This window comes from Heteronotia binoei, chromosome 16 (assembly GCF_032191835.1).
Source record: "Heteronotia binoei isolate CCM8104 ecotype False Entrance Well chromosome 16, APGP_CSIRO_Hbin_v1, whole genome shotgun sequence".
NCBI classification, from domain to species: domain Eukaryota; kingdom Metazoa; phylum Chordata; class Lepidosauria; order Squamata; family Gekkonidae; genus Heteronotia; species Heteronotia binoei.
The window spans coordinates 42,867,524-42,888,197 of NC_083238.1; the positions used below are offsets into that span (position 1 = coordinate 42,867,524).

At 43.1% G+C, this 20,674-nt stretch overlaps 1 protein-coding gene across 1 annotated transcript; it reads right to left on the reverse strand.

Moving 5' to 3' along the window:
* Positions 1 to 222: 222 nt before the first annotated feature.
* ZSWIM2 (zinc finger SWIM-type containing 2) lies at positions 223 to 20,096 on the reverse strand. Its single transcript, XM_060257315.1, has 9 exons — positions 19,935 to 20,096; positions 14,013 to 14,089; positions 13,418 to 13,458; positions 9,785 to 9,998; positions 6,845 to 7,096; positions 5,209 to 5,293; positions 4,144 to 4,259; positions 2,221 to 2,374; positions 223 to 845 (listed from the first exon to the last, which is right to left on the reverse strand). Exons 1-9 carry the CDS (start codon positions 20,094 to 20,096, stop codon positions 366 to 368), a joined length of 1,581 nt encoding a protein of 526 aa, XP_060113298.1. The 3' UTR covers positions 223 to 365.
* Between the last annotated feature and the right edge of the window lie 578 nt (positions 20,097 to 20,674).

Sequence of the window (20,674 nt, forward strand, 5' to 3'; positions counted from 1 at the left end):
GATACAGCATATATACAAACCTTTTTTAAAAAGCTGAAATCTGGCCAACCATTTGGCAACAGTATTAGATGGAGCTCATCTGTTGAGATTTAAGACTTTTAAAAACTATAGCGGTATAACCCTGAGCTCCTGCATAAACTCTGGAACTAGTCAGCTGTTTTTACAAGCTATTTCCTCATCTATTTAGTAACACACATTAGCAAGAAAAATTTGGGCATATGATTTAGTGTGAAAGAGCCTACACAAACTTTTTATTCCAATTTTTATATATTAATGCTAAACATACATATCAGAATCCCACAAGCATCACGTAGCCCTGACATAATTTACAATCTGAAAAGCCAGAATGCGGTATTTTCCAGATACTAGCTGCTGAGGCTTTTAAAACGCAGGAAAGTGTTCATTGGTCTATTTGGTGTGTGCACTCCCGATATTGTATCAGGATGAGATCTTGGAATAAGGGTCAAGCCCCTAAAGTATCTAGAAAACTTCAAATTCCCCGTCTTCCCAACACTAGGCTGGCCAGAGCTAAAGTTTCTCGTGTGACTGTAGCTGAAGCCATTCAGAGTTAAATCCTGTTCAGATTCCGAAGGTCCTTCGCAGTGCGTTTGACATTTCTCAGAGCTGAGACCGTGTTTTGTTCCTTGGATGCACAATCCGGTTCCTGGTATGAAAAGTTCCCGGTCTGCTTGCTCTGCAACTTTGTTTTTTGCTTGAGATGCTAATGGATTTTCTTTGCCTTTGCTTGGGACGTCCTCCCAGGTTAATGGATTATACACGACGTGTCCGTCTATAGGACACCCATTTTCTTGCCGCAACCAGTGGTCGATGCATTTCCTGTGAAACTAAAAAGATAAAAAGCATAAAAGACAGTGCACGCTGATAATTATCCACCACAAAGATAATTCATTTCCAATCTGAATCAAGCCTCAGCAGACAGGCGGCAGCTCCAGCTAGGTATTTGCAAGGCGGTCAGATTCTACTTTCAAGAACGGCACAAGTCAGGAGTAATTTAAACAGTCTCATGGATCCAGCGCTACTTCTCTCTGGCCGACTGGGCCCAAGCACTCCAATTTACAATGGAAAATGCATTACCTCAAATGGGATTGACTGCTGTCGATCAATACACTTAAATAGGAACAAAGTTCTTAACTTGGATAAGCTCCGTGATTGAATTGGCGCTCTCTGAAAGCCCAATGCTGATATCCATACATTGGCTTGGATCCCACAGCACATTTTTGCTACCCGAGGGGGATTTTCATCCATTCTCCCTCCCACTGCAGATCCCTTGCGCTGTTGTTCCCTCTCCCCAAGAAGTCACATTTTGTGGGTGAAGTGGGAGGAGGAGAAGTGAAGAAGTCTCAAGTGTTGAATGCATTTATGTTTTTAAAAAATTAACTGCCTATTGGTCATTTCTTGGTAATTCTGACTTCGTTTTAGGAAGGCAAGGCAAATTAGTATGATTAGCAGGGTTAGAGGTTGGACTGCATGAGCTACGCTAGGTTAAAAACGGAACACGTTAATCTGCCTTACACCAAGTCAGACTATCAGGAAACATTAGCCTAGTCTTGTCCAATCTGGTGGGGGCTCTCCAGGGTCCCAGACACTTGCCTTTCCCTGTCCTACCACCTGGAAAGCTCCAACTGGAGATTCTAGAGGTTAAACTTTTAATGGTCTCCTCAAAATCCCTAGGTCAGGGGTGGCCAAATTTGTTTAACATAAGAACCGCATAGAATATATATCAGATGTTTGAGAGCCTCAAGACATGAACATCAGATGTTTGAGAGCAGGAAGGAAGACAAACAGATAGGATGATAGAGGGATAGATGGATGGATGGGAAGAAAGCAACTTTAAATACATTCTCCAAGCCACCAACTGGCTTGGCTAGTAGAAGTGATTTAAAGAAACAAATGCTTTTTCCAAGCTGGCCAATGGGGTGTTGGGGGCTTTGAGAGCAACACAATATGTGTGAAAGAACCACATGTGGCTTCCGAGCCACAGTTTGGCCACCCCTGCCCTAGGTGATTTGTAAGCAGATTTCTGGAAACCAGGTTGGACAGTTGTTCAGTCAAACCTGCTAGATTTGAGTCCCATAGCAACTTACAAACTAACAAGATTTTCAGAGTATAAACTCTTGAGAGCCAAAGTTCCCTTCATCAGATACAGGCTGAAATGGAGATCTCTGAGTTCTATCCCAGTCAGATGTATCTGTTATTTACCTTATGATTACATGGCAGGAACTTTGCAACTTGACCAAGGCAGAAGATCTTCAGACAGAGTCTACACTGCACACCTGGATCCAGTAAACTGCTACATTTTCTAACCAGTGCAGTAGGTAACGAGTTTATTACATGTGCTGGTACGCAGCTGAACCTAAAAAGAAAAACAAAGAATGCATCTGTTACCTGTTTTTCCCTCCCTGATCCCATTTGGTACAAGCAATGTTATAGACAGAAGAAACAGCCTTCAAGCAAAAAGGTAAAGTTGATATTGGATTAGTCACCCTGCAATCCTACCAGCAGAGATAACAAACTGATTGTGCTAGTGCTATCAAGAGCAAGTGCTACTCATTTTCAGCAGGACTGTAATATGTATTCATTCAAATTACTTTTAGCTCACATTTCTACAATGACAGTTAAAAAAAAAATTAAAACCAAAGAAATTACAAAACAAATTCACAGAAGCAATACATAGATAAAACCCATTAAATGTTAACCATCTGTAGAAAAAGAATCTGGATTTGCATAGTACTGGGAGTTGCAATTAAATGGAAGCCTTCTTAACCAGGGTTGCCAATTGTCTGGAGAAAAAATGCCCTGTCCCTTTAACAGTAGCTTAACAGCATGCCATTTACCAGGTGATGTTATTTATCTCCATACCATGAAAAGCTTCAGCTGCCCATGTCCACACATTAAGCCTTTCTTAAAGGGGCAGGGTAGTTTTCTCCAGGCATGTTGGCAGACTCATTCTAGCATGTTCTACTCCACAATAATGGAGCAACCACAGAGCAAGTCTGCAAATGGGCAATAACTGATCTAATCTGACTTCACGCGGGGACAGCTAACAGACTGGTTTGATGAACATTGTGTAATATTTATTTATTTATTATTTATTTCCGTAGATTTATAGGCCGCCCTTCCCCATAATGAGCTCAGGGTGGCTTCTGACGCAATCAAACAACCAAATCAATTTAAAACGATTAAAACAGTTAAACAGTTTAAAATGAAGACAATTAAGCCACAGCTCACATTAGGTGGGGCGGCAAAGATGGTATTAACAGATCGTTTAAATGATAGGATGCCTGTCTGCCTCAGCCATGGGCCCGATGGAACAGCTCTGTCTTACAGGCCCTCTGGAATGGTAACAGATCCTGGAGGGCCCGAACCTCCACCGGGAGCTGATTCCACCAGGTCAAGGCAAGCCGGACATCCTTTGGGCCAGGGATAGTCAGAAGATGTTGGCCGGCCGATCATAGCAACCTCCAGGGCTCATATGGGGAGAGACAGTCCCGCAGGTATGCCGGTCCCTTTACACAACGTGGACAACTACTATTTCCTCTGAACTGTCCTTTTTTATTTCTTTAAACAGTATTCAAGTGAGCAAATATATCCTGTAGATAGATCCAAGTGGGCAGCCGTGTTGGTCTGAAGCAGTAGAACAAAGCAGGAGTCAAGTAGTACCTTTAAGACCAACTAAGTTTTATTCAGAATGTAAGCTTTCGTGTGCTCTAAGCACACTTCATCAGACAATAGTATGGAATGGCAAGCAGTCCTAAATATAGAAAAAGTGGGCAGTGAGTTAGTACGCAAAGTAATGGAAACGTTTTTTAGCAGATTAAAAGAATCATAAGTACATGGGCATCAATCAGCTTTACAGTACCTTTTGTTGTTGTTTCAGCCCAGTTAATATTAACTAACAAACACCAGACCCCAACTTGATTCTTTTAATCTGCTAAAAAAACATTTCCATTACTCTGCATACTAACTCATTGCCCACTTTCTCTATACTTAGGACTGCTTGCCATTCCATACTATTGTCTGATGAAGTGTGCTTAAAGCACACGAAAGCTTACATTCTGAATAAAACTCTGTTGGTCTTAAAGGTACTCCTTGACTCCTGCTTTGTTAAATACCTCCTCTTACTTCTCTTTGCCTTTTTCTTCATGACAACCCTCTCCTGAACTAAGGCACTTCGGATTTTCTTCGGGAGCTGATGGTTGTAGTAGCTGATCGACTGACCTCCATTTCTGGTTTCTTTTCTGGGAGGATGGAAAAGAGCTAATGAAAACGAAGCAATAGCAGTGATGACATGAAGAGATGTCCCAGCATTTAATCTTTCAAAGTCACTGACAGGAGAAGAACAAACCATCTGATTAATCTGGCCTTACGTCAGGGCCGAAAGAAGTGGTTGAAAACTACAAGGCTGTAACCTGCAGCAGTGCAAGCATCTAGTGAGGAGGAACAAACTGTTCCCGCTTAGCACCAGCATCCACAACATTTTTGCAGGTACAGAACAGGCCAGACTGTGATGCTTACATGTAGAAGTGTCCCTCACAGATAATGCAACACTGCTATAACATGAGCAGCAGCAAAACACTGCCCAGTTTGTACAAACAATACTAGCGGTACAAGATAAGTTGGGCTAAAAAAATATGGTTCCATGTGGATCTCAAGTGTTTTAGCAGGTGGTTTGTAAAGTTATTATTCTAAACTCAGCAATAAGTACATTACTCACATGTTATGCAGGCTGGGACAGGGGGAAATGATGAAATGAAACTTCAGAAAGTGTCTTTTAAGGATTCAGAAACTCTGTTACATTTCCCCAGTTAATAACTGTTTCCAGATACCTCTCCTCTACTTAGTCCACTGTGTCATTTGCTATTGCACTGCCACATCCAGATTTTAATAGCACAGCACCAGAGAGAGAGAGAGAGAGAGAGAAACCCTATACTGTATAATCCCGAGAGGCACCGAAGGAAAGAGATTCAAGTCACCCTTGCCTGCTTTATTCTCTCCTGCACTTATGGATAATCATTTAGAAACTTCTGAACAAGACGGAAGAAAACAGCCCTGTGGATTTTTCTTCCAGATGGATGATTTTCCAAAATGCATTGGTTTGAAAAGAGAAATTTACCAGTTCCATACATAAATGCATGTCTATTTAACTCTGGGATTAATATCAGTTAAGGTGATGGTTTTGGACTGTACCTCTCGGAACACAAAAGAATGCGAGGGATGGCAATAGCTTCTAAAACAAATATGACAGAGGTGATATTCGGGACATTCTGTACACCTTGAAAAAAGAGAAATAGAGTTAGCAGACTTCCCTAATTTCACCAAAAAACTTGTATCATTGGGGCACAAGCAAGTGTCTTCTTTGAGAAGGAAGCTGATTTGAGTAGAATAAACTGCCAGCATTTTACTACTGAACATTCCACCTAGGACTAGCTATATACCAGGGGTGGCCAGACTGTGGCTCAGGAGCCACATGTGGCTCTTTCACACATATTGTGTGGCTCTTGAACTCCTCACCACCCCACTGGCTGGAGAAAGCATTTATCTCTTTAAATAACTTCAAGCCAAGCCAGCCACTTAAAGTTGTTTTCTTTTCGCCTTTCTCTCTCTCCTTCCTCATCTATTTTCCTTCCTTCCTTCCTATCTTGTGGCTCTCAAACATCTGACATTCATGTCTTGCGGCTCTCAAACAGCTGATGTTTATTCTGTGTGGTTCTTACGTTAAACAAGTTTGGCCACCCCGGCAATATACTATATTTTACATTTCTAAGTGAATTGCTGAAATTCCTTTTTTTATATAAGCGATTTTGTTGCTTTAGAATCTGAACAATAAAGTATTAGCATTACATTCTTGTCACAACGGAAGGATCTCTGCTCTCCTTTATCACAGTGCTGTCAAAATCAATAGTAAGCAAAGCACATTTGTTACAAACCCGCTCAGCACTGGAAACAGAGTCGGCCAGATGAGACACCGATGCTGACCAACATCGCATCACTTGAAGAGGTCAGAATTAAAAAAAAATGGTTCATAATTAAAGACAAAGCACCCTCTTGAAAGCTCTACCCTTGCCTTAGAAATGCAGAGGAAAAGTACAACTTGCCTTTGTTTACTTCTGGAAAAAAAAACTTGGTAAAATATTTCTCCTCAGATGAACACTAGGTGGAGCACTTTTTGCTTTTTCCATTCTAGTATTTTTAATGCAATTGCTACTTTTGGGTGGGGGGAGTAGAGATTCAGTATGTTACCTTAAATTTCTTTCAAAATTGTTTTTACACAAATATATTAACAGTTGTTTTTTTTTTTTAACAAAGTTTTAAACAAGAAAACTGATCATTTTTCTTTCCCAGGGGTCTAAAGAAACCACAGCTCCAATTTTCGATTCTACACTTTCATATTGCCAGATTTAAACAAAGGTATCTGGCATATGTAAAAGAGGATTACAGTTTTGCTGTCAAGGATATACTGATTTCTAACTTAATGTCCTATTATGGGAAAGTTTTTAAAATACCACAAAAACATTAATGAAAGTGCAAACACTCATTTTTTTGGACTGAAGCTTTCGCAGCTGGTGTCATAAAAACCAGGCCTTGAATTCAGCAGGAGCTCACAGGAGCACAGCTCCTGAACCTTTCTGAGGGTTCCCCCTCTTCTTCCCCATCTACCTACCTTCTCCATTGAATAGTAGGTGCAGCGGCATAACAATCCCTGAATGAGCTCCTCCACCTATTTTTTCTACAAAATGACCCCTGATAACAACCTTTAATTAAAAGTTTTGGGCTTTTAAGCCATGTTCACAGATAAAATTATTCAGTTCCCTAAAATGCTTACTTGTAGCAATTTCCCTCAATGGGGCATATTCTGCAATTATTGCAAGGGATTCCGAGATGCCTGCCAAGACGCTGTCTCTCTGCTGCGGTCACCAGTCTTTTGCTGTTTTGGAATTCTTCCAAAATGAGCTTCAGGGGAGCAAAATCTTCCCTACACAAGGGACACTTCACCAAGGAGTCTCTCCCAAGTCCTTCCTGATGATCAGCCCAGATCTTCATACATGCAATGTGTATGTTGTTGCCACAACCAAACCTATGGAAAACTGATCAGTCGTCATCTGTTCTGGCAAATATTCACATACAAAATATTCTGTATCTCAGACCCACAAATATAATTAAATTGTTCATAGTTAATAGCAACATGCCCACTGGTTTGCATACTGAAATTCTTCTTATTTCACTGCAACAAGTACCAGATAGCAAAGTCAAATGTTTTACCTTAACTTTAACTTGTTTCTAATTAATCTAGATTCAAGTGGGTAGCCATGTTGGTCGAAGCAGCAGAACAATGTTAGAGTCAAGTGGCACCTTGAAGACCAACAAAGTTTTATTGAAGGTATAAGTTTTCATGTGCATGCACACTTCTTCAGATACAATGAAATGGAAGTTACTGGTCCATACATATAGGTAGAGGGTCAGCAGCAAATTAGCATAAGAACGTAAGAGAAGCCATGTTGGATCAGGCCAATGACCCATCCAGTTCAACACTCTGTGTCACAGTGGCCAAAAAAACTCAGGTGCCATCAGGAGGTCCATCAGTGGGGCCAGGACACTAGAAGCCCTCCCACTGTGCCCCCCCAAGCACTAAGAATACAGAGCATCAGTGCCCCAGACAGAGAGTTCCAACGATAAGCTGTGGCTAATAGCCACTGATGCACCTCTGCTCCATATGCTTATCCAATCCCCTCTTGAAGCTGTCTATGCTTGTAGCTGCCACTACCTCCTATGGCACTGAATTCCATGTGTTAATCACCCTTTGGGTGAAGAAGTACTTCCTTTTATCAGTTCTAACCCAACTACTCAGCAATTTCATTGAATGTTCACGAGCGTAATAAGCAGTGTTTAACAGATGTGAGGATGAAATGGGAATAACAAACTTAGTTTATATGGTCACCATTTGTTTGGGTTTAATTCTGGGGGATGGAGACTCAGTGAAGGGAATAAATATATCAAAAACAAAGATAAATGTTCAGCTCTACCCTTCTTAGTGGTGGAATGCTGAGAGTAATTAACCAAGACCCTGTCGTTATGCTCTAACTGTCTCCTTTCAAGCGTGGACTGGTAACTTCCATTTCATTGTATCTGAGGAAGTGTGCCTGGACACGAAAACTTACACCATGAATAAAACTTTGTTGGTCTTAAAGGTGCCACAGGACTCAGACTTTGTTGTAATTACACTGTGTTCCGTGTGATTACTGCAAAGGCTTATAGAGGTTTATTTTTAAAACTCTGCTTATTCTACATGCAAGGGGAAGAATGATAACATGCTGTTATGTTATAGTGAAAAAGAAACTGAGGGGAATCTGGTTCATCCATGCTTTGGATGTGAAGAAGAGGAAGGAGACTGGATTTATATCTCATCCTTCACTTGGAGTCTCAGAGCACTTTACAATCTCCCCTTCCTCTCCCCACAACAGAGCACCCTGAGAGCTCTGACAGAACTGCTCTTGAGAAAGCAGCTCTTTCAAGAACTACGACTGCCCCAAGGTCACTCAGCAGGTGCACTCAACAGCTACACCAAACTAGCTCTCAGATAACCATACTGCAGAAGCCGATCAATGCAAAAAGCCCTGAAGGTTTGTTCTTCAAGTACACAGAAATGGATTTTCTGTATATCACAGCTATAAATTATATATCTGTTTTAACATGAAGGAATGGAGTGGATTTTGATAGATATTGCAGTTTGGAGACCCTGGCTCTCCCTCATCCATGTGAAATATTACTGATCCTGCCCCCATATTGGAGTTTATGTATGCACACCCAGAACTGCACATTGCCACACACAGAGTCATTCCATTAATAACATACGATGTTTGGAGAAATTATAGGCGTTCAGGTCCAACTGTGTGCAATTTCAGAAACTGAAGGTGCAGGGAACTGCAAACTGTTGGCGAAATTAATGTAGAAAGAATATTCCTAGCTGCCATATGTTGGAGCTTTTGGTTTTTAAAAGTTTGGAAGGGCAGAAATATACCGAGTAAATAAACGCTGGCTTTTGGTTGGTCCTGTGCTTCATTTAGCAGCCTAAGCTAATTGAATTAAAGCAAGTGCTCCATGTAAATGATATTCTGCACCCGTCAAAATGTCTTCAGCTACACTCTTACTGCCCTTTTAAAATCCAAGTGTGTTCACCTCCAATTTAGAAATCCACCCTTAACTATGGTCTTGTAGGAAAGTGTAGTAGAGTATAGTCAGGGCTTTTTTTGTAGCAGGAACCCTTTGCATATTAGGCCACGCCCCTCTTATGTAACCAATCCTCCAAGAACTTACAGGGCTCTTCTTACAGGGCCTACTGTACGCTCCAGGAGGATTGGCTACAGCAGGGCTGTGTGGCCTAATATGCAAAAGAGTTTCTGCTACAAAAAAAGCCCTTATAGTTAATACACTATTAAAAAGCTGCAAAACCTCTTTGACTGCTGACCACCTGCAAACTGAAAAGACAAATAGGCACACTTGCATTAAAGATTAAGTATCATACCCTACTGCATTCCAAAGCACTGAGAAAAGTTCTCATCATTCTGTGTTAAGACAATAGTGAGCAACATAGCTATTTTTAAGTTCCAAAAAAAAAAAGTTTATGGTTTTGTAAGCCAATGCCAATCTGGTATTAATAAAACAAACTCTCAAGCATTCACCTTGGGACTATTAAGTCAATGCTTTGGTTACAAAGATGTTACTGTCTTGCAGCAATTTATTTCTCTGACCATCAAAGAGGACTCACCTGCAATAAGTGACAGGAAGCATTTTCCTAAATAGCACATCCTGGCAAACTGGGCATACGTCCTCGTTCTCAATTTCTTTTTGTTTAATGGACCCATCACCAGCCGTCTGCATCTCCTTCGTACAGTTAATAGTTACTTTGGGTTGGACAGTGACTTGAGGACCCTGAAGCACGTAGTTAATTTCTCTTTCTGCAAGACCCAACTTTAGAGCATCTGCAAAAGAAGTTCAAAATCTCTGATAAAATGTCATTATATTTGTTTTGCAACCAAAGTAGGTGCAGCCAACTAAGTCACATATAGGAGACCATTTACTCTTATGAGGTGGGACATTCTCCCTGCTGCAATGATGGTATCGAATCTTTAGCCCATGTCATATTTGACTGTGAGGCTTATAATGATCATTGCGAAGTACTTCCATTTTCCACAGTCATACCTATTACCAGGAAGCAAAAACTGCAACTCCTTAAGAATCTTCTTGATGATAAGAACCCTGATGTTACATACAAATTAGCAAAATTTGGCTGGCGTGCCACAAGAATATGGAAAACTCTAATAATTCAGTCAGGAAATGGCTAAACATCTTTGCTGTAACTTCCATGTTCTGTTATATTTGTAGTTTTTCAACAGTATTTTCTGCTTTTTTATGTATGATTTTACAGTCATTCAGTTTTAATTTTGTATGATCTTACTGTTTTGAATGCTGGCTTGGGCTGTGAATAAACTAAACTTGGTCATTTAAGTCACATTCTGAACTGTAACCCCGCCATGACCTTTCAGTGTCATCTTGTTGACACCCATCTCTGCCACCTGAGCTGTCATCAACCCAGTCCCATAGCTAGGGGCCACAGGGGGAGGGGCTCATGGGGGTGAGTGCAGAAAGCTGGAGAGGCCGGGCACCATCCCTCTCCCTCCTGTGTGATTTAAAGAGCCTGTCAATCAGCTGATTGGCAGGCCCTTTAAATGGCACGGGAGGGGCAGTGGTGCAAATTAAATCAGGTAGGAGGAGGTGGTCATGGGAAGGGGGTGAGGACCCCCAAAAAACTCTCAGAGGGCCAAGCCCCATGGGCCCCTGGTTAGCTACAAGCCTGCATCAACCCATCTTTTCTACTAAACTCAAGATGTTTTGACAAGCCCTTGTTTGATATATGTCAAAGAAGTTCTTCAAGCCTCAGGCAAGAAGTATTGACAAAGCAAAGGAGGCGAATAAGGTATAAGAAAAAGAAAGAGAAAGCCACAATGAATAGCCATGAAAAAAATCAAAATGTGGACAAAAGTGAAGTCTGGCTCAATGGGGGACCCGCAGAGAAGCTGATCCAATCAAGCACCACCACCATCAAGTAGAACAAAATAGAAGTCGTTGCACCATCAAGATAAACTTAGTTTTATTCAGAACGTAAGCTTTCATGTGCTCTCTAAGCACACTTCATCCACAGTATTCCAATGTATTTCTTTTAGAATAGTGTATCAGAATGAATTTTTGTACTGACATACTCAAATTAGGAATATTGGCTGTTTATCTCATTGCATATACTTAACCCATTTTCACTATATTTTATTGTATTCTTTTTTTCCTAAGGCAAACTAGAATGATGTTTACATGTTAAAAAGTAAATTAGGTGGACAAGAACATCACTATCCAATGTATTTCTCTTTTAGCTGTATTGACATACTCAAACAGGGTTATTGGCTGTTTATCCCATTACATATACTGAACCCATCTCCCACTAATTTTAATGTATTTTTCTCCTAATGGCAAACTATATGTATGTTACAAATTAAAAGGCAAATTAGTTGGATGGGAAATCTTCTGAGATATAAATACTTTCCTTTTGACCCAGGCTTAATACAATATACTCATTATATACATTTTGACATATTATTGTTTTATTGTTTTTGCATGCTCATGCTACTCAGATCAAAGGTTTGCTCAATTTGTTAATTTTACTATTCTGTCATTGAATCTTAAATTTGCATTCTAAACCACTCCCTACCAGATAATTTTACTATACTGTGATTGGATCTTAAATTTGTACCAGTTTGCATTCTGAGCCACTGACTACCAGCTAAGTGTGGCTGTGCTCACTGTACCGGATTCCTCATCTGATGAAGTGTGCTTAGAGAGCACATGAAAGCTTACGTTTTGAATAAAACTAAGTTGGTCTTAAAAGGTGCAACATGACTCCTATTTTGTTCTACTACTTCAGACCAACACGGCTGACTATTTGGATCTATCAACTCTACATGAGTTAGAATCATAAAGTTGGAAGGGACCTCCAGGGTCATCTAGTCCAACCCGCTGCACAATGCAGGAAATTCACAAATACCGCCACCCCACCCCCCCACCCCAAATTAACAGGATCTGCATTGCTGTCAGATGGCCATTCAGCCTCTGTTTAAAAACTTCCAAAGAAGGAGAGCCCACCAACTCCTGAGGAAGCCTGTTTCACTGAGGAACCGTTCTAACTGTCAGGAAGTATTTCCTAAAGTTGAGCCGGAAACTCTTTTGATTTAATTTCAACCCATAGGTTCTGGTCCTACCTTCTGGGGCCACAGAAAACAATTCTGCACCCTCCTCTATATGGCAGCCCTTCAAGTACTTGAAGATGGTGATCATATCACTTCTCAGTCACCTCCTCTCCAGGCTAAACATGCCGAGCTCCTTCAGTCTTATTTTTACGTGTTATTCTAAGGAAGCATTTTCAGGCCCAATAGTCTTGCCTGGCCTGAGCGCTTTCTAGCAAAGAGATTTTCCTGACATCGACTTGTATTTTAATGAATTTTACTCAAGAAATTCATCTATCTTGTGTTCCCACCAATGTTCCCTCTAAGCTGCAGAGTCTTGTGGACAAAAATTCTACTTTGTGAGCTACTGGCATTAAAGTTGTGAGCTACTGCATAAATTAGTGTGCTCTGTCTGGGGTCATCCTTCCTGAGCTAAGGCAAAAATGTGTGAGCCAGAGGCTAAAAATCTGTGAGCTAGCTCACACGAACTCAACTTAGAGGGAACATTGGTTCCCACATCTCCTTTCCAAGATGAAAACCTTCCTACTTGCATGTCTCCTCCCCAAAGCCTTTCCCCTTCCAAAGGACCCAGTGTCCTCCTTCCTTAACCAATCCAGAGGCTTGCCAAAATTTCACCTGAAATCCCTCTGCCTTATACTTTTAGAAGACTGTGTAGTCATTCCCCTCAGCTCAGCTAAAATCTAGAACTGCAGCTCATTTAAAAGACAGAAGTGGCAGAAGAAAAGTTTCTTTCTCATGCTTGGTTGCCTTAAGGTCAATTTGTACCCAAGGAAGAAAGAGGTCTCATTCACACATATGTCTGTCTAGCACATGCATCTTCTGAAGCACGCATGGGAACATCCCTTGATATTAAAACAAGCAATGTGCACGAGCCTTCGGTTGGTCGGAGCATGGCCCCAATCTGGCAATAAAGCTGGAGCCTGTAAGAAATGACTCCGCAGCATAAAAGAGGACTCATATGAAGAACCAACCACAAAAGCAGAACTCTACCTTTAAAAGATCATCAAAAAATGATCTTGCAGGGAGAAAACAGAAAACTGATAAAGTTAGCATTTTCTGTACGGATCCACAAAAGAGGAAAAACAAAGGCAAGAGTGACCAGTACTCACATTCATGGTCTCTTGGAAGCTGGAATTTTTTCAGCAATAACCTATTAATAAACAGCAAAAGGTATCAACTATTCAGTATCTGTGTAACCTAGCTACAGGTGTCTTTCTACCTTTGCGGGAAACATTTTGTACAAAGCATCACATACGCTACCAAAACAGAACTAACAATTCTGTATGTGTTCTTCTGTATGGCTTTTAATCTGTACAACTTGCAGCTTTCTGTCATAACATGAATCCCTCTTCTTTTTCTACCTCTTAACCTTTCTACTTAGAATCCCCAAAACAAAAGGCATATGACTGTAGGGAAATTGTCTTTGGTTTTAATGGAACACATCCACCTAAGGATGCTTAGGTAACAGCCTTACAGTCCCCCCCCCCCCAATCTTCTCTCAATCTTTCCTATGCTCTTTGTCCTGCTCCCCTCTGTTCCTTCTTCCTTATTCAGCAAGATAAGAATAACTGTGTGACTGTGATAGCTATACCTCTGAAGGATAGACTTTTTAAAAAGCGAACACACACCCCACTAAAAAAAAACCCACCAATGCACACCAACTCTATTGTAACTTTATATGATTTCATATACAAATCTATTTACCAGCAGATATGTTTGCAAAGGTCCTTCTCTTTCCCAAACGTTGAGCAGCTGCACGAATGAGGGTTCCCCAGGAAAACCTTTTATACAAAACCAATAAAAAGCATATAAAGAAGGGAAGAATGAAGGCTAGGCTGGAGTGGGGTAAAATACATAACTGAAGTATGCACTAAAATCTCTCTGTGCTTTCTTTAGTTTTATAGACTCATCTTCTCAAAAAGCAAGCTACACAATACAATTCTGAGTGAGTCAGGCCCAGGTTCTCCAACTCAATTGTAATCCCTGCAGCTGCCGATCTGCCAAGCATTCTCAGATGAAGTGGATTATTTGGATCCTTTCCAGTTTGGTTTCAGGCCTAGTCATGGAACAGAAATGGCCTTAGTCGCCACCTGAGCTAGGAAATGGATGGGAGATTGTGACTCGATTTCTTTTGGGCTTCTCAGCAGTTTTCCATATCATCAATCATGGTGCCTTTCTGGGCTATCTTTCCAAACTGGGAATGGTAGGCACCATTTTGTGGTGGTTTCAGTCCTACCTGGAGGTTAGGTTCCAGAAGTTGCTCAATCCCTTGGCCTTCAGCCTGTGGGGTCCTGTATGCCTTTTAATATCTACAAGCAGGCCTCATTTTGGGCAGAAGCTCACAGGAGCTTGAGTCCTTTATTTAAGTACCTTTAAGACCAACTAAGTTTTATTCAGGGTATAAGCTTTCATGCAAATACCTGCTTCTTCAAGCTTATACCCAGAATATAACTTTGTTGGCAGGCTTAATTTTGGGCAGGAGCTTGCATGAGTGGAATTCCGGAACTTCTTCTTTTTATTGTACTATTTATTTCTTACCACCATCACCCCCAAAAAAAACTTGCTTCTGGTCTCCATTGTTCAAACCCCCTGTGAGAATTTTGCTGTGGCCACATAGGAGAAAGTAAGTATGATGGGAGCAAGGTTTTATTACGTCAATTATAATTCAAGAAGCGTTTTAAGATAGATTCTGAGCTGATATAATTTAGTACATCTTCTGGTGATGTCAGGGTGTATGGCATATGCAAATGAGTTGTGCTAATGAGCTCTGGGATCTCTTTTTCTACAAAATGATCCCTGCCTACAAGAAATGTTGGCTGAGATCATCTGGAGAAATGCAGACGACACTCAGCTCAACCTTGCACTTCTGGTCTATCTCAGGAAGGCTGCAGAGATGCTGAACAAATGCCTGGAGGCAATTTGGGCATGAATGTAAGACAATAAACAGAAGCTTAATTCTGACAAAATGTAAGTGCTACTGGTAAGTGGGAAAGGTCTGACCTGGGATTTAAGATGTCACTCATTCTGGTTGCACTCCCTGTGAAAGAACAGGTCTGTAGTCTGAGGATGCTCTTGGACCCAGGCCTACTGCTGGCTAAGTAGCTGCCAGTTGTAGCCAGAAGTGCCTTTTACCAGCCTTGACTGGTTAGCCAGCTGCATCTTTTCCTGGGCAGAAAAAGATCTGACCACTGTGTTGCATCTAGATTAGATTGCTGCAATCTGTTGTATGTGGGGCTGCCCTGGAAAAGTGTTCAGAAACTTCAACTGGTGTAGAATGCAGCAGCTGGAATGTTGGCTGGAGTGGGTCACAGGGACCATATCATTCCAATCTTGGCCCATCGAAGAAGAAGATATTGGATTTATATCCCACCCTCCACTCCAAATCTCAGAGTCTCAGAGTGACTCACAATCTCCTTTATCTTCCTCCCCCACAACAGACATCCTGTGAGGTGGGTGGGACTGAGAGAGCTCTCACAGAAGCTGCCCTGTCAAGGGCAACTCTGCAAGAGCTATGGCTAACCCAAGGCCATTCCAGCAGCTCAAGTGGAGGAGTGGGGAATCAAACCCGGTTCTCCCAGATAAGAGTCTGCACACTTAATCACTACACCAGAACTGTCTGGAAACAATTCAAATTGCTGGCGTTGACCTTTAAAGCCCTATATGGCTTGGGACCAGGATACTTGAAAGGATCCTTATGAACCTACCTGGCCATCTTTAGAGGCCCTGCTTCAAGCAACCCCGGCTTCTAAGATTAGGCAGATAGCAACCTGGGACAGGGCCTTTTCAGTCTTGGCCCCAGAACTTTCTTCCCAGAGTCTGTTGCCATCTAATGCTAGCAGTTATGACTTTTGTTTTGTTTTGTCTGGCATTCCCTCAGAGATCATTCTTTTCTGCCATATTGTTTAAGTGGTGTTTTTATGGTTTTGTATGTCTGTTTTTAAAGGTGTTTTTATCATGTATGTTTTAGCCATCTTGATCGCCTGATGAGGGCAGAAAGGCAGTGTATACATTTTGTTATTTAAATTAAATAAAAATCTGCAGGTGCCCAAGTCTGCTCAGCACTGCAGCACAGGTGAAGGAGGGGACGCTGCCTTCCTGCCCCCATGCCAGTTTGGAGAGCCCTAGGGGTCTCCCCACCCCTCACCCACACCATGGTCCTGAGCAGAATTGGGCCTGAGGGCTTTGAAAATGCAGTTCAGGATGGTGTAGCTTGACTTTCAAGTTCACAGATCCTAAAGTACAACTGCTGGCTGTACAAGAGGGATCTCTGCGTGTGTATCCACCAAATACATTGTTGGCGCTGCGGGATGAGAGTGAATGAGGCCAAAAAAGGAGATGCAGATGTGGATTTACTTTAACAAGGCCACATAAAGATCTAGGGAGGCTGGATCCAGGCCGGCACTTTAAGCTGACACAAGGACAGCTCCCAGACGGATCAAAAAATCAAGTCCAAAAAGGCACATCTGCCTCCCATCCCACTCCCGTACTCACCCCATCCTTAGGCATCTCTGAGACAGCTCAAAAAGCTACTACTTATGAAGTGGTAGCAAATTTTTGCACTGCACACCATCTGCCTTTCTGGCGTCTGAATGCTGGGGTGTACAAGCGAGGCGGATTGGCGGTGTAAACCTACCAGGCTGCTCCAAGTCACTTCCAGCTTTTTTTAAAAAATACATTGTTTCCAAGTGCATAGGCGCAAGGGCATGCATGCGCATGACCAATAAATGAATGGGGAAAAAAGAAACCCAAACCCAGCTGAGGGGATGGTGTGCGACAGCTGTCTGACCTTGCTAAAGCACCTTCTGCACAGGATACGGATGCTTTGTGGGGGAGCATGTGGACGGGCTTCCGCCAGTCCATTCTGAGCCAGTCCAGTTTGGGACGCCTCTCATGCACCCCAAGCTGCCAGTATGGACCCAGCCAGAAAGATGCATTTTTTGTTGTTGTTTTAGCCCTGCACTGGGCTTTTTTGACAAGTGGACCATGTTCCATGGGAAAATCAGTGTTGAGTTTTGTACATGTAAATTTCCTTTCTGTATTGTCACACATAATTCCCATTTGGAAAGCAATGCTCTGGCCTTTGATTCATTGCCACAGAATAGCTATCGGTGTCATCCTCGTATCCTATAATACTATCATTGTGGTATTACTTGGCAGTCTGCAGCTATGCTTTTATCTAATGCTCAGAAAGCTTACCAAGGGGACGGGAGGGGGGGCTGAGCTTACTAAAGTTCTAGGAAACTCGAAGATGACTAATTGCAAATGCTATTTTTATTTTATGAGCTCTTTAAGTTGATCACATAGTTAAACTTGACAACTCTGATTCATGACTGCCATTTTCAAAGCAGGATTTATGGCTTTGTCACTCTTTGGATATGGACTGTGGAAGGGCTGACTAATACAGATATTGTGTATGAAACTGAAGGCTGAATTCCTGAGTGGGAAAAAGGGCCCTAGGTCAGTATTTAGCTGTGAGACCACCAAGGGTGTCTAGGTTGCTACTCAGAGGCAGACAATGGCAAACCACCTTTGATGGTCTCTTCCCTTGAAAAACGTATAGGGTTGCCCAGGGCTTTTTTGTTTTTTTAGCAGGAACGCACAGGAATGCAGTTCCAGCTCACTCAGCATCAGGGGGTGCGGTCTAACATGAGTTCCTGCTGGGCTTTTTATACAAAAAAAGTCCTGTGGCTGCCATAAGTTAACTGCAATGTGACAGCAAAATAAATAAGTAAGTAAGTAAGTTAACTGAGCACCCTGAATAGCCATGACTAGCTAGTTCTGGTCTGAGCTTGAAAGCTAAGCTGGGCTGGGCATGTTTATTGGGGAATGTGTGTCCTTCTCCTTCAGAATGAAAACTGATGAAACTGTCCTCTTGGAGTTGGAAAGTTAGGCATATTCCTGTTAGTACCAATTATCACAGCTTAAATAAAGCTCGAGTCCTTTATTTAAGTACCTTTAAGACCAACTAAGTTTTATTCGAGGTATAAGCTTTCATGAACATGCACATTTCCTCAAGTTTATACCCAGAATAAAACTTCATTGGTCTTAAATGAGCTGCTGGACTCAAACCTTTGTTCTGCTGCTTCAGACCAACACGGCTACGCATCTGAATCTAGCTTCACAGTAGGGGAATTTAAAATGAGATTTGTCATAGCAATCACTTGTCTGTAGTAGCCAGAAAGGGAATATGTCCTCTTTTTTGTTTTTCAAAATATGGGTAACCCTACAGAGAGGAAGATAGATCCAGGTGGGCAGCTGTGTTGGTTGAACGCAAAAGAACAAAGAGTCCAGTGGCACCTTTAAATCCAACCAAGTTTTATTCAAGGACCAGCTTTTGTGTCCACACATATATCTGAGGAAATGTGCATGCAGGGCCAGCCCTGCCACTGGGCAAACTCGGGTGCCAGCCTTCTGGGGGCGCCTAATTGAGTGCCCCCAAAATGACTAAGTGACCTGGGCTATCCAGGTCAGGGAGCAATTTCAAGTTCTGCGTTTTTCATTTTTCCCACAATCCATCTGTTTTTGAAAATTGGTTGTCAGTGCTTGCGGGGGGAGGGGGCGGGGGAGGCGGTGCCAGAAGTTAGCCTTGCCTAAGATGCCAGATTGTCTAGGACCAGCCCTGTGTGCATGTACACAAAAGCTCATACCATGAATAAGATTTTGTTAGTCTTCAGGGTGCCACTTCCTGCAGAAATGAATTGCTCTAATGGAGAAGATTCTGCTGGCACCCCCAACTCCCTTAAGAGGCAAAGGAGGCCTTCTCCTCTTCCTCCTCACAGGCCTCCCTATAGGGTTCCTAGGTCTGTTGGAAAATGCCTGGAGACTATGGGGGGTGAATCCAGGTGAGGGCAGAGTTTGGGGAGAGGCCTCAGCAGGGTACAATGTCCTAGAGCAGGGGTGTCAAACATGCAGCCCGGGGGCTGAATCAGGCCCCCGGAGGGCTCCTATCAGGCCCCCAAGCAACTGGCTGATATTTGCTTCCTTCTCCCTCTCTCATTTCTTTCTGCATTACAGCTTGCTTTGCCAGGCTTGCTCAATCACTCAGCAGCTAGAGAGCAAAGCCTCTATTTTCTCCATCGGCTGAGACTCCTCCCTTGGGGAGGAAGGGAAGGGAGAGCTTGTTTTGCCAGGCTCTCTCAATCGCACAGCAGAGCTACTGAGCCAAGCCTCTCTTCCTTCTATTGGCTGAGGCTCCTCCTGGAGCCAAGCCTCTCTTCCTTCTATTGGCTGAGGCTCCTCCTGGTCCCACGGGGAAGGAAGGAAAGAGCCAGCGCTTCCCTTGCCCACTTCCCTGGATGGCATGGGAGAGATACAAAGAAAGCACCTTTAAGGCCAATGAGTGCTAATGTTTTAAGCATGTTTTACTCTTTGTGTTTGTGTGTCCTTAATGAAGTTTATATCTCTGCTGCCTAATCTTAAATAGTGGCCCAGCCCAACATGGCCCGCCCGACAAGGTCTCATTCATGTCAGATCCAGCCCTCATAGAGTTCGACACCCCTGCCCTAGAGCCAACCCTTCCAAGCAGCCCTTTTCTCCAGAGAAGCTGATCTCTGCCAGCTGGAGCTCAGTTGTCCGAACGGGAGATCTCCAGGCCACACCTGGAGGCTGGCAACCCCAGCCCCTTACCCTGAGCTGCTTTTCTTCCTCCTCCTCCTCCTCCTCCTGCTGCAGCACGAAAGCGGTGGGCCCCAATTCCCGCACGATGCGCATGGTGCTGCCCAGCGCCTGATCCTGCCGCCAGCTCAGCTTGGGGGAGGCCGTGGGGCGCCTCCTGGAGACGGAAGCCATTCCCTCCATCAGCGCGGCCTTTGCCCTCCCCCCTCAACCGCCCCTCTGCCTCTACCAACCGTCTCCCGGTTTCAAAAGGCAACCGTCTGGAGGCGGCCGTTGGTTCTCCCCTCTCGCGCGCAGCGGCCGGTTGCCATGGAGACGACGCCAGCCCGTCCGCGCGCGCCGGGCCTGCCCGCGAGAGGTTTGAAGGAGCTTACCTTTTCTCTCCTCTCGGGCTGAAAGAGACGCGCGCGGCGGTTTCCATGGAGACGGCTCCTCAAGGGAAGGGCGGGATGAGCGGCTTTCTCCCTTCCGCAGAGGGAGAAGAAGCGGAAGAGAGAAGAGCCTTCAAGGAAGGCGTCCCACGAGGGTCGCGCGCTGGTGGTTCCCATGGAGACGGCACGGCTGGCGGGAGAATAAATAGAAGGGCATAAAACTCGCTCCTGGCCCGGGTTGGTCCAACTTGCTTAAAGAGCCACAGAGAATGAATGTCAGTTGTTTGAGAGCCGCAAGGAATTTTTATTGTTATTTATTTATGTTATATTTATATCCCGCCCATCCTATGCAGTCTCAAGGCGGCTAACAGCATAACATAC